A 15,733-nucleotide genomic window follows, 5' to 3' on the forward strand; every position below is an offset into this window, starting at 1 on the left:
TCCTGGACACCAATTAAGCAAATCAATACACATTTGGAAGTTCTATGTGGTAAATGGCTGTACCATCAAGTATGTGCCTATACTCAGTGCTGATCCTGGGTCTTGATGTGAGCAATTACCTGGGTGTTCACATTAAATAACCTCAAGGTAAACTATGGTAATATATTTTGCCAGCATCATCTTTGATGGTGAACTCTGACTTTGCCTACCATCTTCTGTTTATCAATACAGACACAATAACAAATAGCATTCATAATAAATTGCATTCATAAGTTTTAGTTTTTCATAATTCAATTCTACTTCCATTGTATCTCCCTTTTTGTAAGCTGTGTAGTTAGATTTTTAAAAGCAAAAACAAGAGTGTAGAACAACAAGGCACCATTATTTCTCCCAAACCCTAGTTATCTGTTCACGACTTATAACAAGGTTATATTTAGCTAAATATTTTGTCCTTGCCATTGAATTGGGATTTGAAAAGCTGTCCTTGAAAAGATAAAATCCATTAAACTTCAATAGGTGATTTAGTCTGTAAATATTCAGTTCCTAAATGCAGCTTCCTGAATCTTTACTAATTTTTGTATTGCTTCAAAGTGGGGTTCAGTATTCTTATACCTAAGTACAGCTTTTTATTATTTCCAAACCTGGTGATGGAAATTGATTTAAGGTAAAAAGTTTTAGAATTGTACACTGCACCACATTAACTAAATAAGATGTATATTTGCTTATGTTTACCTGCTTAAAAATAATTTATGGGTTTTATTATCAGCTGAAATATTTAATCAGTGAAGGACTGTTTTTCATTTAGTAATATTTGGCCTTGGACATGTTTATGAATTTTTTTTGAGAGAGAGGATCTTTATCTCCCTTCATGCAATGGATGGAGTTGAGTGAACCTTGCACAGATCCCCTTTAGAAATCTGTCAGTTCTCCCTCTTTTTCTTTCCAGATCATCTCTCTTTCTCTTCGTTCTTCCTCTCCAACACTCACTGGGTCTTTAGTTTTTATCCTCACTTATTAGCTTAAAGGAGTCTGGGTGCAATGCATCCTTGTTTTTGTGAACAGCTAATTTAAGATTCCTCTGAACTGTGGTTCAGCTACATCCTCTTCAATTCCTTAAGAAGGATGAAGCTATCCATTTATAGGAAAAAGGTATTCTCAGGTCTTTAAGTTACATTTTACTTTAAATAAAGTAGTACTATTTTGGAGGATGTTTGTCAGTGCCTCTGCCTCTACAAACAGAGTTGTAAATTATAGTAAGTGAAACGGATCTGTACTGTATGTGTGTAAGTAATTATCAACTAGAGATTTCTTGCCCAATACTGTAGCAACTATATGTTTTCAGTCTTTTCTTTGTTTCTTTATATTTTTGCCTTATCATCAGTAGTAGTAGGCGTAGTACAGTAGGCGTGTAATGGCCTTCTATGAAACAGGCCTCAAATCCTGTGTGAACACAAGGATTCAAAAATACATCCCATAAACTCCCCTGAAGATGTTACCTAGCCTATTATAAATATATATGTTATAATTTCACAAATAGGTGACCCTGGGCAGCATACAATAATAGAGCTAAAACTCTATGTAAAATATATACCACCAAACACCACACACACACACACACACACACACACACACAATATATATATATATATATATATATAAGTGGGGGTGATGGTATATATTATATTTTTTATAATATATAGACAAATGTTATTATTATGCTTTATGGCATAGTCAACAAGATATTTACACTCATTCTGGCACTATCAAGTCCTTCCCAAGGACCTGAGGTAGGCAGATATTATTATTTCATGGTGTTAAAGGAACCAACTGGATCACAGTTTCTTCAGCTTCTTTTCTGAGGTAGCACATTGTCTGTTGCTTTCTTTTCATTTCTGGTTTTGTATGCATTAGTTCTTAAGGGCCAATCTTGTGTGGCCAGAATTAGTCCTTCTATATCTTTCTTCAACTTTTCTTCTCTTAGCCAGTTCTAGTTATCTGACTGGTCTGCTAATTTTTTTATGTAATGGTCATGTAATATTTTGCCTTGCCATGTCTCTTTTTTAGTTTAAATTTAGTCTCTCTTTGTAGGCTAGTGTGGTCTCTCCAGTACTCAATAAGCCTTCCTGGTATACTAGCTTTAGTGGATTTTTTTCACTGTCCTTCGGATATTCTTCCACTGCCCTTTTTTTCCTTCAGCTGTCTGGTGTACTTGCAACATTTCATGTCCACTTATTTTCTTGACAAGTAGAGTCTGTCAACATTGTTGTGTGGATGAAGGGCATGATTTATTGCTATCATTTTTCTGGTTTTCTCATCTAGGGCTTTTTGTGGTTGAGTCCAGTCCACTATTCCAGATATATACCTAATGACTGGAATAACAGGCCCCGGAAGGCTGCTCAGTTGAATCTCGCCACGTGGCGGAAGCCGTGCATGAGTGTAAGCCGTGTGTGCGTGCATGGAAGCCGTGTGTGCGTACGTGCATGGAAACCATGCATGCACACATAAATGGAAACCATGCATATGCTCATGCATGGAAGTCATACGCGTGCATGTGCGCACACCAGTGGTGGGATTCAAATATTTTTACTATCGGTTCTGTGGACATGGCTTGGTGGGCATAGCAGGGGAAGGATACTGTAAAATCTCCAGTCAGAGGTGCTATTTGCCAGTTCTCCAAACTACTCAAAATTTCCGCTACCGGTTCTCCAGAACTGGTAGAACCTGCTGAATACCACCTCTGGCGCACACTCATGTTTTCGGCGAACTGGTGGTAGAATTATTTGAAACCCACCACTGTGTTTATTGTATATAGAAATCCTTCCATTCTCAACCATCCAGTCCAATCTAAAGAAGCTTCTTGGATGGGAAGAAAAACATGTTCAAAGAAAAAGTCTAGTTGCCTCTTTAAAAAGCATATCTGCTGATCTTTCTGTCTATAGTGGTTATCTGTTCCTTTACTATTTCCAGTATTTCCTTAATCTTTCGTGTTTCTAAGAGATTTTCTTAATCAGGTATTCTTTGGTCTTGTTCTTCAGCTTCTTTCCTTTCAGTGCCAAATATAGATCTCTAGCCAATGGGACTCACAGCGTGTCATCTCTGCTGGATCTGGGATGGGCAGATCTAATGTTTCCTATGTTTGGGAAAAAAATTATTCAAGTGCTATAGAAACAATTAATGAACTAAAATGGCAAAAATTAAATCAGAAAACACAAGTATTATATTGGACCATTAGAATACTTCAAAATTTAAAATTGAACTATTGGGATAACATGCTATCAAACAAGAGGCATTTGATAGTATGGAAGTTTTGTAATACAGAAGAAATAGTGAACTTGCTAGAAAGCTAGGCTAGCATATAGCCTGGTTGTGGGAGCGCCATCAGTTGAGACTTTCAAGAATATATTGGACTGCCATTTGTCAGAAATGGTGTAGGGTCTCCCGCTTGGGCAGGGGTTTGGACTAGATGACCTACAAGGTCCCTTCCAACTCTGATTATCTATCTGTTATCTGTATAATTTATATTAAGATCTGTAATTTCTGTCTTGTATTAATTAATATTCATATGGAGATACTTTTCTACGTGCACAACGTATATAATGTGACAACAACTTAAATGATTTCTATATTATTCTTTTGCCTGTTTAGACTCTTTTGGAGACAACAACAAGCTTACTTAACCGTGATCTCCACTGGTCTTTACGTAATTTGAAAGCATCTATGACTAGAGGGCTCAATCCCAAACAAGATTATTGCTGTATTTGTTTGCAACAGTACAAGAGAAGACAACAGACTGGTGACCAAATTATAGTCTTCAGGTACGTCTAGACTAGTGAATAGCTTCAACAATGAATGGGTTTGCAAGGAAGAACTTGAAGACTTCTGGAGAGCTCAGATTCACTAATTAATGAAGATAAGGAACTTTGATACTGAGCACATAGTGTTCTATTGCTATATCACTCATAATTCAATGTATGTACATGTCCACCTGGGTCTATTACTGTCCAAGCTATAGCCTTACTAATAATAATAGTTTTTTCAGTTGAAAACAAAACTATGTAATAACCAGTAGTGGAAATTATTAAATACGGGGCAGTCTATCCTTTATTCACCAGACAAGCAAAATTATAAATGGATTGAACCGCAAACACAAAACTTAGCATTACAGCTCATAGGTAATGCTAGTGTAGGGTTTTTATTATTTGGAACTGCCTAATATAATACTATAAATAATTATTTTGGTTCTTCTTCGAATTCATTTTACATAAAGTTGAATTTCAACAATGAAAGGGCAATAGTGCCTAATCATCATAAAGCACAATCTTGTGTGGCTACTATCGACTAAGAAATGCAATAAATATAAAATTTGTTTTTTAACATTTTCATACATTGCAGGTGACAAAAACCTCATCTATATCGTAGAAAAACCAAAATATGATTAGAGAGCAGGCTACTTACAGTCATATTACCATTCCTGTTTCTTGTGCAGGAAGACAATAGGGCAGAATGCTGTATCCCATTTTATTAAAATAGAAGATATAACATGCTTGACTGGGAAAGGAAAATGATGTCATTTTTTTTCAGGGAAGAGGGCAGGGAAAAGGGAAATTTAGCACAATAAGGTAGGGAATTTCTATTTCTATATAGCTTTAGTTATTATCTGAGGGTAACAAAAATTTGTTCTATATTAGGGTAAATTTGTATTTCTTGAAAAGTCTGCTTTCAAGTAGGGGCCCCATCTCAGATGCCTTCAAGACTTGACTTTTATCCATTCTGGTCAACATATTGATGATAGTTCTATGAATAATACAATCAAATCTCTTTCTAGAATTATTCTCATGGCTTAATTATCATAATAAAGGTTTTAATAGTGAAATGTGGTACTATCTGATTAGCAGGCAATAAGTGTATATACATATATGCATATATATGTGGTAGGAAGTTGTATGGACTTCTGAATAAGGAACTATAACATTACACTGTTAATGTCTAAAAACGGTTTAAACATTAAAATACTTTTTAGAAGTTTAATATTTGTTGTAAAAAAGTTCTTAGATTTGATTATACATTTTAAGATGTTAGGTATACTGTATTCAGTTTTATGTTATGTGGGCATACAGTGTAATATATGTAATCTATTTTTATAACAGTTGTGGCCATTTGTACCATTCTCTTTGTCTGCTAAGTAAAGAGTGTGGCACTGAAACAACAGGACAGATGAGGTGGACTTGCTTTAAATGCAGTGCAAGTTATAAAGGAGACAAAGTATGTTTGACTTCCTTGGAGAAGAAGAAAAGAACTCCAGTATCATTTGCTCAGGTAAGACCTGAAGAAATGACCCATTCTTAAAAGGTTGATATGCTGACTGATTGATAGATTTAGTCTGCCACTTGAAACCAACTAGCTAGTTTTCAAAAGTTACAATAAAATAATTATTAATTAAAGTAGCCACAAGGAAAATGGCTAAATTATGAATTTATGGAAAATAGCATTATGGGGGTACAGTTAATCGTCCAAACATTCATGTATACTCCATGAGTATGGGGACAATCCACATTAAGATACTTTACCCTGAACCACTGAGAGGTTTCTCCCAACAGTTTCATATGGATGTTGAACAGAACGGGAAAAGAGTGAACCCTGAGACATTCCATAATGAATTCTATTCTACCTATAGAATCCCCCCTATTTTCTTCCCTGCATACTGAGACAGGACCTGTCCTGAGCCAACATAACAATGTGCATCCACAGAAGGATTTTGTGGTCAACAGCAATAATGCTCTTAATAGATTTGGAGGAAAGAATTTCATACCACTTTTCATCCAGTCCCTGCTACAGATCATCCATTAAGTTGGCCCAAGGGGTTTCTGATCCATGCCCAGACTTGTATCCATACAGGAAGGAGTTCAGAAAATCCATATCCTCCATATCCTCCATATCCTTCTAAAACCACTTCCACAATAACATTTCCTAAAAGAGACTTAGGATGAAGTTCCAGTTTTGTTGGATTTGGGTCTTGCCTACTTAAATGGACAAGACTGGGTAAATCTAGTGCTTTTTTGAGCACTTCTGGTATTTCTCCTTCTCTTCAAGGGTTAACTGCGACCCAGATTCAATTCCTGACTTTTTCATGGAAGCTTTAATTAGGCATCCAAACTGCAAGTAGCTGAGCTAAGATTGCAGAGGACTTTCTTGGGATCTATAGGTACAAAAGCCTCCCAAAGAGCACCACCAGATGTTTTGGGGTGCTTAGGTCAAATGCTACAGGAATGAAACTGTTCCTCTAGTCTAAAACAGATGTTATATCAGCCATCCAAAATGTTGTTGATGTAGTCCTTACCATGTTTGAATGCTAGCATGTTTGAGTGAGTAGTGCATACATTCCTGATTCAATGAAAACCAAAGGTCTGTTGTGGTATTCTTTAATCTGATAAAAATGGGTTTTTCTTTATGCCTTCTGTAAGCATTGGTTTTCTCCAATTCGTAACTATTTGTTTCATGTTGTTAGTCGATTTAATTATTATATTTTTAAAATTCTAAATTTAGACTTATTTAATGTATGTAACTGATCTGAATACCTACATAACATCTAGAAAGAAAATTGTACATAACAGTTACTTGCAAGTAAATATGAGAAAGAGCCCATCTTGTGAAGTAACCTTTATACAGAAGAATTGTACTTCATTACTAGTGATGCCACCAAGATTATACAGTCACATGCCGAACAATAATAGGCATGTTGTGTGAGCAGAAATGTGCTGAGCCCTGCCCAGATTTTGTGCCTACTAACATGATTTTCTATAAACAAAGATAAATCCTTTCCATGAGTGGTTGTATTTGTATAACTGCAAGTATGAAGGAAAGAAAGAATACGCTTTTGGTTGAAAGTTGGAACATAAAGCGGGATCTTAAGTGTTTCTTCTAAATGCCTTCGAAAGTTGCACTTGCATACTTTGTATCACAGTGCTGACTCCTTTGTTGATTGCAAGCTTTATAATATAATTCAGAAGCTTTTAAGTATTCTAGCTGCTAGAGCAAAGTAGAAAATGCTCACTCAGAATATATCAGTTTTCCTTATGTGAATTTGATAAATAGAGAACCAATAGAGAATGAAGGTGAATTACCTTAGTGAGGATATTATATCTATAATATATCTATTTACTATTTATTGATTTTTGATAAATTATATTTATTTTTTATTGTGCCAAAAGATATTACTAATTAACTTTTTAACAATGATTATCCCATTTTCTGGTTATATTTCCTCCACTGCAAAAGGATTTCCCTCAGCTTTTAAATTAATTATTCTTCTAAATCATTAGTTTTTCATATGTGTGCGTGAACATGCCAGTTTTGATTCCTCACAACTGCCTGGAAAAGTCCCTGCAGTTTTATTAACAAGATTTTGAAAATGTTTTGCTATTGCCAGCTTCTTAGGGCTGAAAGAAAGTGACTAGCCCAAGATCACCAAATTAGTTTTATGCTCAAAGCAAGACCTAGAACAGTTTCTAGCTGAGATTAAATTTTAATTTATTTACCCAGTCATGCTTTAATATGTCTAACTACCTTAGTTTCTTGAAAGATGATTCCTATAATAATGAGAAGTAGGTACTTATTGAAATTCCAGGGTATATATTCAGTTGAGTGTTACATAGTGGTACATATTCATTTTCATTCCATACATTATTGAGGTTGTCATGATCTTGATCTCTCCAAATCCTAGCCTCATTATGGCAAGGGGATGTTTCTGGAAGAGATAAGCAAAGACTATTGAGAACATGTGCTAACATTAAGAAACATTAATATGGGAAAGCTCAACAGTGAAAGATGAAATGAAATTAATAGAAATTTCTATCTTAGACATAATAAATTGAGATGAGGTGGGACTGGACACTTTTCAATCAGAAAGTCATATTGTTTATTACTTAAGACGTGAAATACACACAAAAAAGGAATGGTCTTCCTTTAATAGTTATGAAGAGTATAGGCCACAGTGCAATAAGTGATCAGATAAAATCAGTGAGATTTTGTGAACAATCTGAAGATCATTCCATTTTATGCTGCAATTATTGAAGCAGAAAAAGAATAGGTTAATTAATTTTCCAGTCAAGTTCATTTGATATCAATAGAACAAGCAAGCAAGATGTCCTGCTTATGATTGGAGACTGTTGGAAATATTAAGGAGGAAGATATATTTGGAATGTATGGCTTAGGAAATTGAAATAATGAAGTATGAAAATAACGAAGCAATTTCTGATACTCCGATGGTTTTTTTCAGAGCTAACACTATCTACATATTAAAACAATGTCTGTATACATCAAAATCACAAGATGGAGTTAACTGAAATTAAATTGACTATATTATTGATTAAATGAAGTAGAGGAGCTCAGTGATAACATCCAAGACATGATTAACTGCTTTCTGTGGAACAGAACATGAATTGTTCTTGTTCAAGTTCCAGGCTAAGATAAAGAATATGAAGATCAACAAGTTCTCCCAACATAATTTTAAATACATACCCACTACTTTTAAAAAGAATATCAGGAATCACTTTGAAATCCTAAGCCTCATTTGCAAACAACCATAGAAACTGTGGAATGAACTTAAAAGAAGTTAAGGATGAATGTGAAAAGACACCTCCAAATAATAGAAGAAAGCAAACTGGTACAGCAGCATGAAAGCCTTGGAAAATATAGTCAAATGCAGTGATATGTCTATGCTTACAAAAATCAGTATACTGCAAGCAGTGGTATTCCCTGTGAATCTCTATGGAAGTTAGACTTTAAAGAAGCAGGATAGAAAGAGTAATGTTGCTTTTAAATATAGATATTGGAGAAGATTCCTCAGACTATCTTGAACAGCCAATAAAACAAATAACTTCATCACATAAATCAACCCAAATTTCTCATTTGAGAGGGACAAATGACAGGCTCAAATTACCTGACTTTGGACAAACCAAAAGCTGTCATTGAGAATTTTCTTGGCAACTATACAAAGCACCAAACTACATTCAACTGTTGACAAACTTTTTACAGTATACAAGATTATGAAGTGCAACATGTCACTGAAGATTTATTCACACTTCTTTCCCCAAAATCTAGGTGCAGTCAGTGACAGACATGATGAAAGGCTTCACCAAAACATTGTCACGATAGAAGAATGATATTAGGGAACTGGAATCCATAAGTGCTGGCTGACAGTTGTTGGATGCTGCAGTGAGATACATCAGACACTGAGTACAAATGAAAATCAGCAGCAAAACCCTTTTAGTTCTGTTGAACTCACGCAGTGTGTAAGAAACATGATTAAATATAGTTATTAAAATATATTTTTCAAGAATTCTACATGATACAGTCATTCTGAAATTATATTTATGTTCAGTTTAAAAGGGTCTATCATAATCACTAAAAGGTTTTCAGGAAGCAAAACCTTTTGGGGAAAAACGTCAATCAATAATTAAGCTCTTAATAGTTCATCCCAACAAAACAAGATTCTCTCACCATTTCTTTTAACAAGATGTACCTGAAAGATAATAGGGAAAAAAGTATAGAAATTGGAGCAGCTAGTTTATCTCCCAAGTTGCTAAGGCAGTCTTTTTCACTTATATACTCAAAGCTTTATACCAAAATACCAAAAGATTATAATCTGATGAGGCAACTATTCTTTTAAGTAATAATTTAGGAATATCTTACGTGTCAGCATATGAATCTGTCTTAGGTTCTGAATGTAGAATTACATACCATTACAGAAGTTAATATCTATTATGGTATACTTTAAAATCAGGATAATTAAAACCAACATTGTCATAAGAAACCTGTAACATTTACATTTTATAATTTTGTAAAAAAATAACCAATATTTTAGAAATTAATCTAAAATGTTGAGGTGAAATATGATAGGCAACCCTCTCAGAATATACTCTTGAAACATTTATTTTCATTGCATTTATTCTTCCTGTTAAAGTCATAAGTATGTTGATCTATAACTTGAAATATTTATGTCTATTAAACAAAGTATCTTCCTAGGAATAATTATCCCCAAGTAGAATCAACAATAAACTTTATTAATTCCATAGATTTCTTTTTTTGTCAATTGACATATTAGATTTACCCATTTGTGTAGCCAGAATAGTTACCATATTTCTGTACCATTGTCATAAATCTTTGTAATGATTTTTAATATTGATTTAGGAAGCATAAAGTTTTATCTGCGTATAAAAGCAAATTCTCAATTTCTGCTTCATGTATATCTCAAATATTGCCAGATGGTTATATTAGGAATGTCAGTTTCCCATACAATTAAATATTAAAGTAGATAGACACATCCTTGACACATTATGTATCTCATCTTTATTATAGGAGAAATAATTTATTGTTTTAAAGGGACTCAAATAGTAATATTTTATCCAAGAAACAAATTGAACTGAAAAGTAGTATTACTTCATAACTTGCTCCCAAACCTTAATGTACACCTTATCAAACCCTTTTTGTACATCTAATGAAGCCTAAATGGCCATTTCATTTCTAACATATACATTCAAGGCTTCCATTATTTTATTTTCCTTTGATCAAAAAATGGATTGATGCTTTAAAAAATGCCACCAAGCATCTGGAGAATAGTTCCTTAGTGCCGTTCTTGCTCTTCTGAAGAGTACTGTCAGCATGCATGTTGAAGTAGTGCTGAGGTCTATATGTGAAGTGACAGGAGTGCAACACATTATTGACTATCTCACCCCTTCCCCCTCCTTTATTCTCTGTGAGCAACCTGCTCAGGAAACAGGCTGGAAAATAAAGTGTATACACAGGGAAAATGATTACTATAAATATAAAATGCAAGGGCTATTTTGAATAGAAGAACTTTAAGAGTTCTTCTAAGTTTCAAATTCTATCTCATCCTCCAGCATTTCAACAACAGATTTGCCTGTCTACAGCTCAGTCTGCCTTTTAAATATTTTTAAACAACAGGAACTGTATTTTTATGCTTCATACAATATTTCCTCTTCAGTTCAGACCAAGAAAGACAAAGAGGGAAGTTGGAGGTTGCTTAGAGGTTGCTTCCAATAAAAGCTGCATGCAGCTAGGAAGAATCAGTTTCCAAAATAACAGATGGCAGAAAAATCATTTTGGCCCAAACTAAGAGCAAAAGTAGCAGCAACAGCATGTCTCTTAGATGGATATGCTCTGCAGAAGTCAACTTCTTCTCCCTGAGTGCAAGAAGGATGGCTATCATTTTGTTCCTTAAAACTTGTACAAAAATTATAGTGGAACCAGGCCTCCAGAGGGAGATCGACTTTCAACGCTAAAGTCTTTCTTTAGAGAAGCTTTTCCGAATGCAAAGTTGAGGTGAGTTTGAGTCCAAGGACCATCATGATTGGTTCAGCTGAGCTTCAGGACAATGAACTTTGCATAAAACCATATCCTCAGAACTAGAATGGTATGACATCAAAACTTATTTCCTATTTCCATGGGGAAAAAAAGATTTTTATTAGGGTGATTCGGTACAACATACAATTGTGTCTGTAAGTTTGAGAAAATAGATGTGGTAGCTTTATAATGCAAACCTTTTGCAATTACCATTCATAGAATTAAAAACATATATCTCTGTCAGATTACTTGATCAAAAGATTGTTCCTAGAAATAATGTATAATACTCAGAAATAATGTGTAGTATAATGTATAGAGTTCAGAATGTGATTTCAACTTTTACATGCTACCATATTTATATTTGTAAATTTTAGAAAAGCTGTATATTGTATAAAAGTAATCATTTTTCATAAATAGGATTCAATCACATTCAATCTGATATATAAGCATTCTGAGCAAGAATATTCTTGGGTGAAACTATTAGTTGCTTGGCCAGCTGCTGGTTCTTAAGCAAAAGATATATCCCAATTTAGTCTGAGCATTAATATTGGCAGAATAACATAGATGATAGATATTCTAAAGGATTCCTCCTTACAGAGCTTTCCTTTAGTTTTAAAGAAAAATAATGCCTGCAGCATTTGTTTCCATGGCAATAACAAAATTACTTGCAATAAATATCCTTAAAAACTATCTGATCGATTAATATGTACAAATGAAATACAGCAAAGGAGAAGACATATCTTGTCTTTAGATAGGAACCAAGTATTCTACATTATTGTGCATAGAACTCTAAAGAAAAAGCCTGGTAGTGCTTAATTATGATAATTTGTAATCAACATATAAAGTCATGTAACTGTGTATTGACTTGCACACTGAGAGGTAAACTCACATGTTCAATTGCTTTTAGTTTTTGGAAAATAAATAAAGATAAGTATTAAATGAAATACCAGTTCAGAAGTCCTTTACAATATAGGGAGGGTTACATTAGTTATTTAAATATTTTTTTAAAAAGACGATTGCTCAAAATATAGCAACAAGAACATTAAGGATTTTTCAGAGCATTCATAAAGATCTAAAAACAAAAAAATACAGACAGGAAATGGAAAGAGGACTAAATCACAAAGGAAAATTACAGACAGCCTTGAATTGCAGAGCTGGTGTCAGGAAAAAAGAAATCTCAGAATGAGCTGAGATTAGCAAAGGATGGTAATGTAAATGGCTTCTTTAGATTTGTTCAAAAGAAAAGAAAAAGACAAGAATCAATATACCAGCTGCTCAATGAAGATAGCAAAATATGTGTAACCAGAAAAGTGGGGATGGCAAAGCCACTCAATATTTTATTTGATCATCATGTTCAAAGGAACAACTATTATGTGTTCCATCAGGAAATGTGAAAAGCAGGGTAGATTAAAAATATAGTCAGGGAATATCCTTTTACATTGATTTGCATCCTATGGTATTGGAAGAACTAGCTGGTGATCTGGACGAACCCTTATTAAGTATCCTTGACAAATCTTTTATCACAGGTTGGGGAAATCCCCAAATGACTGGAAGAGGGCAAATGTCCTCCCTCTTTAAAGGATAAGTGTAGTCCAACAAACTGCAAAATATTTGGTCTGACATTGATACCCAGGAAGATTCTAGGGCTTGATTCATCTAAAAAAGACCTCTTTAAAGAGATTGGTTTAAAATTACCTTGAAAACAATGTACTGTTTGCTAGAGGTCAGGGTGGATTTATCAAGAACAAATCTTGCCTGAGTACTTTTATCTTAAAAAATTGTTTAGGTAACTTTCTCAATAGATGATAAGAACATATTTCTTAATTTTAGCAAAACATTTGGCACAGTAATCTCTGATAATGATGGTTAGCAGGCTAGCTAACTGTGGGCTTGATGGCATGACATGTGGATCCACAGCTTTCTCAAAAATCATGTCAAATAACATTTATCATAGTAAAACTTTTTGTCATAGTATAAAATTGGATTCTTAAAAAGACTCCTCTACCCTTCAGTGTATTTTTTTCAGAATTGTCATTAGTGACATATAATCTGGAATTCAGAGAATGCTTATCATGTAGTGGATCATACAAAATTGGTTGGAATAGCTAATAGTAGATAAAATTAACATTCACAGAATGATAGGGTTGAAAGGAACTTTGGAGATCTTCCAGTCCACTTCCCTGCCCAAAGGCAAGAGTCCTTCTACCAATATCATCCTGGACTAATGGGTTTCCAATCTTTTCTTGAAAACTTCCAGTGATGAAGCACCTGTAACTCTGGGAAACAAGCTGTTCTATTGGTTGATTGTTCACACTGTTAGGAAATTCCTCCTTGTTCCCAGGTTGGATCTCCCTCTGATAAACTTCCATCTATTGCTTCTTGTCCTGACCTCAAGTGCTGTGGACAATAAATCAACCCCCACTTCCCTATGACAGTCCGTTAAGTATTGGAAAACATCCCCCACAGATGTCCCTTACAGCTTCCATTCATTAGACTAAACATGCCTAGTTCTCTTTGTTAGGAATGATAGTCACCTAACAGTTGGGTTGGTAATATATAAACAAGGATAGACATTTAATACTGTCTCTTTAAGGGAATGCTAAAGTTGTAATTGGGTGTGGTTCCTCAAACGGTCATAAGATGGAGACAGAAACCTGGGTTGTTAGTTCTGTTGTTGATAGTTGCTAGTTGGTCAATGTTCTGATGTTCGCTGTTTTCTGAATTTTTCCCTATTGACTGTTGCTGATCATTGTACTTCTTGGATTACTGTAAGTCTGTTACTGAACCATTTATTTACTTTATTTATTTTGATTTGTCAATCGCTTACAAGATAATAGGTATAAGTATATATTTCATGAATACATGAAATGGGTACATATAAGAAAAACAAAAGAAACAATAGGACAGGGATGGTAGACACGTTGGTGCGCTTATGCACGCCCCCTACAGACCTCTTAAGAAAGGGGTGAGGTCAATAGTAGACAGTCTAAGGTTAAAGTTTTTGGGGCTTGGGGAAGAAACCACAGAGTCAGGTAGAGTATTCCAGACATTGACCACTCTGTTGCTGAAGTCGTATTTCCTGAAATCAAGTTTGGTGCGGTTAACCTTGAGTTTGTATCTATTGCGTGCTCTTGTGTTGTTATGGTTGAAGCTGAAGTATTCATTGATAGGTAAATCATTGCAATGTATGATTTTATATACCATACTTAGATCAGACCGAAGACGGCATAATTCAAGGTTTTCTAGGTCTAGAATTTCAAGTCTGATGGCATAAAGTATTCTACAACGAGTAGAGGAGTAGAGAACTCTTCTTGTGAAATATTTCTGGACTTTCTCAACTGTACTAATATCAGATACATAATGTGGGTTCCAGACTGATGAGTTGTATTCGAGTATTGGTCAGGCAAATGTTTTGTATGCTCTAGTTAGTAGTGTGATATTACCAGAGAAAAAGCTACATAGGATTAGGTTAACAACTCTTAATGCCTTTTTGGCTATGTAGTTACAGTGGGCTCTAGCACTTAGATCATTAGAGATGAGTATTCCAAGGTCCTTTACAGAGCTTGGATCATCAACAAAGTCTTGACTATTCAGCTTGTATTTTATTTTCTGATTTTTTTTGCCAATATGTAAGACAGAACATTTATTGGTTGAGATTTGAAGTTGCCATTTGTTTGACCATTCTGGTACATAGTCAAGATCTTTTTGAAGGATAGCAGTATTGTCAGTGGTATTGAACATCATCAGCGAAGAGAACACAATTGCTCTTAATATGATCACAGAGGTCATTTATATAGAGTATGGAGGGAGTTGGTCCTAGAAAACTGCCTTGGGGGACACCACTATTGACAGGTACAGAATATAGATCCTCTCATAGGCACTACTGTTGAACTGCTAATCGTACACTTGTGCACCTGGTTTTTCCTGCCTAAGTGCAAAATCTTACATTTCTCACCACTGAACCACATCTTGTTGAATAGAGGCCAGTGTTCAATTCTTTCAAGATTCTTCTCTTGAATCTCATCTTCTAAAGTGTTAGCAACTCCCTGTAGCTTTGTGTTATCCACAAATTTGATGAGCTCCTTTTCAGTCCCCTCATATAGGTCATTTATGAAGCTGTTGAAGAGCCCTGGATCCAGACAGAACTTTGAGATACCACACTCTGTGCTTTCCTCTTGTGAACATGTAGTTCCATTGAGGAGTACATGCTGGATGTGATTGGTCAACCAACTGCAAATCCATCTGGTGGTGGTACTGCCTAACTAGCGTTATTTACCTGTTGTGATTGGAAGGATCGGTCCTGTTAGGAGTTTTGAATCTGATGACTGTTAGATCGTGGATTGACGTCAGAACCAGGAAATGTTAATCTGAA

At 34.8% G+C, this 15,733-nt stretch overlaps 1 protein-coding gene across 2 annotated transcripts in view; it reads left to right on the forward strand.

Annotated features, from left to right (window-relative positions):
- The window catches only part of VPS8 (VPS8 subunit of CORVET complex), an 84,819-nt gene that overhangs the window by 64,094 nt on the left and 4,992 nt on the right, over positions 1-15,733 (forward strand). For both annotated transcript variants that reach the window (XM_026701359.2, XM_026701361.2), the window contains exons 43-44: positions 3,646-3,815; positions 5,148-5,316. In XM_026701359.2, coding sequence (XP_026557144.1) covers positions 3,646-3,815; positions 5,148-5,316 — 339 coding nt within the window. The remainder of the gene's footprint in view (positions 1-3,645; positions 3,816-5,147; positions 5,317-15,733) is intronic.

The sequence above is a fragment of the Pseudonaja textilis genome, chromosome 4 (genome assembly GCF_049901715.1).
Source record: "Pseudonaja textilis isolate UNSWEBS1 chromosome 4, rPseTex1.2, whole genome shotgun sequence".
In the NCBI taxonomy this organism is placed as follows: domain Eukaryota; kingdom Metazoa; phylum Chordata; class Lepidosauria; order Squamata; family Elapidae; genus Pseudonaja; species Pseudonaja textilis.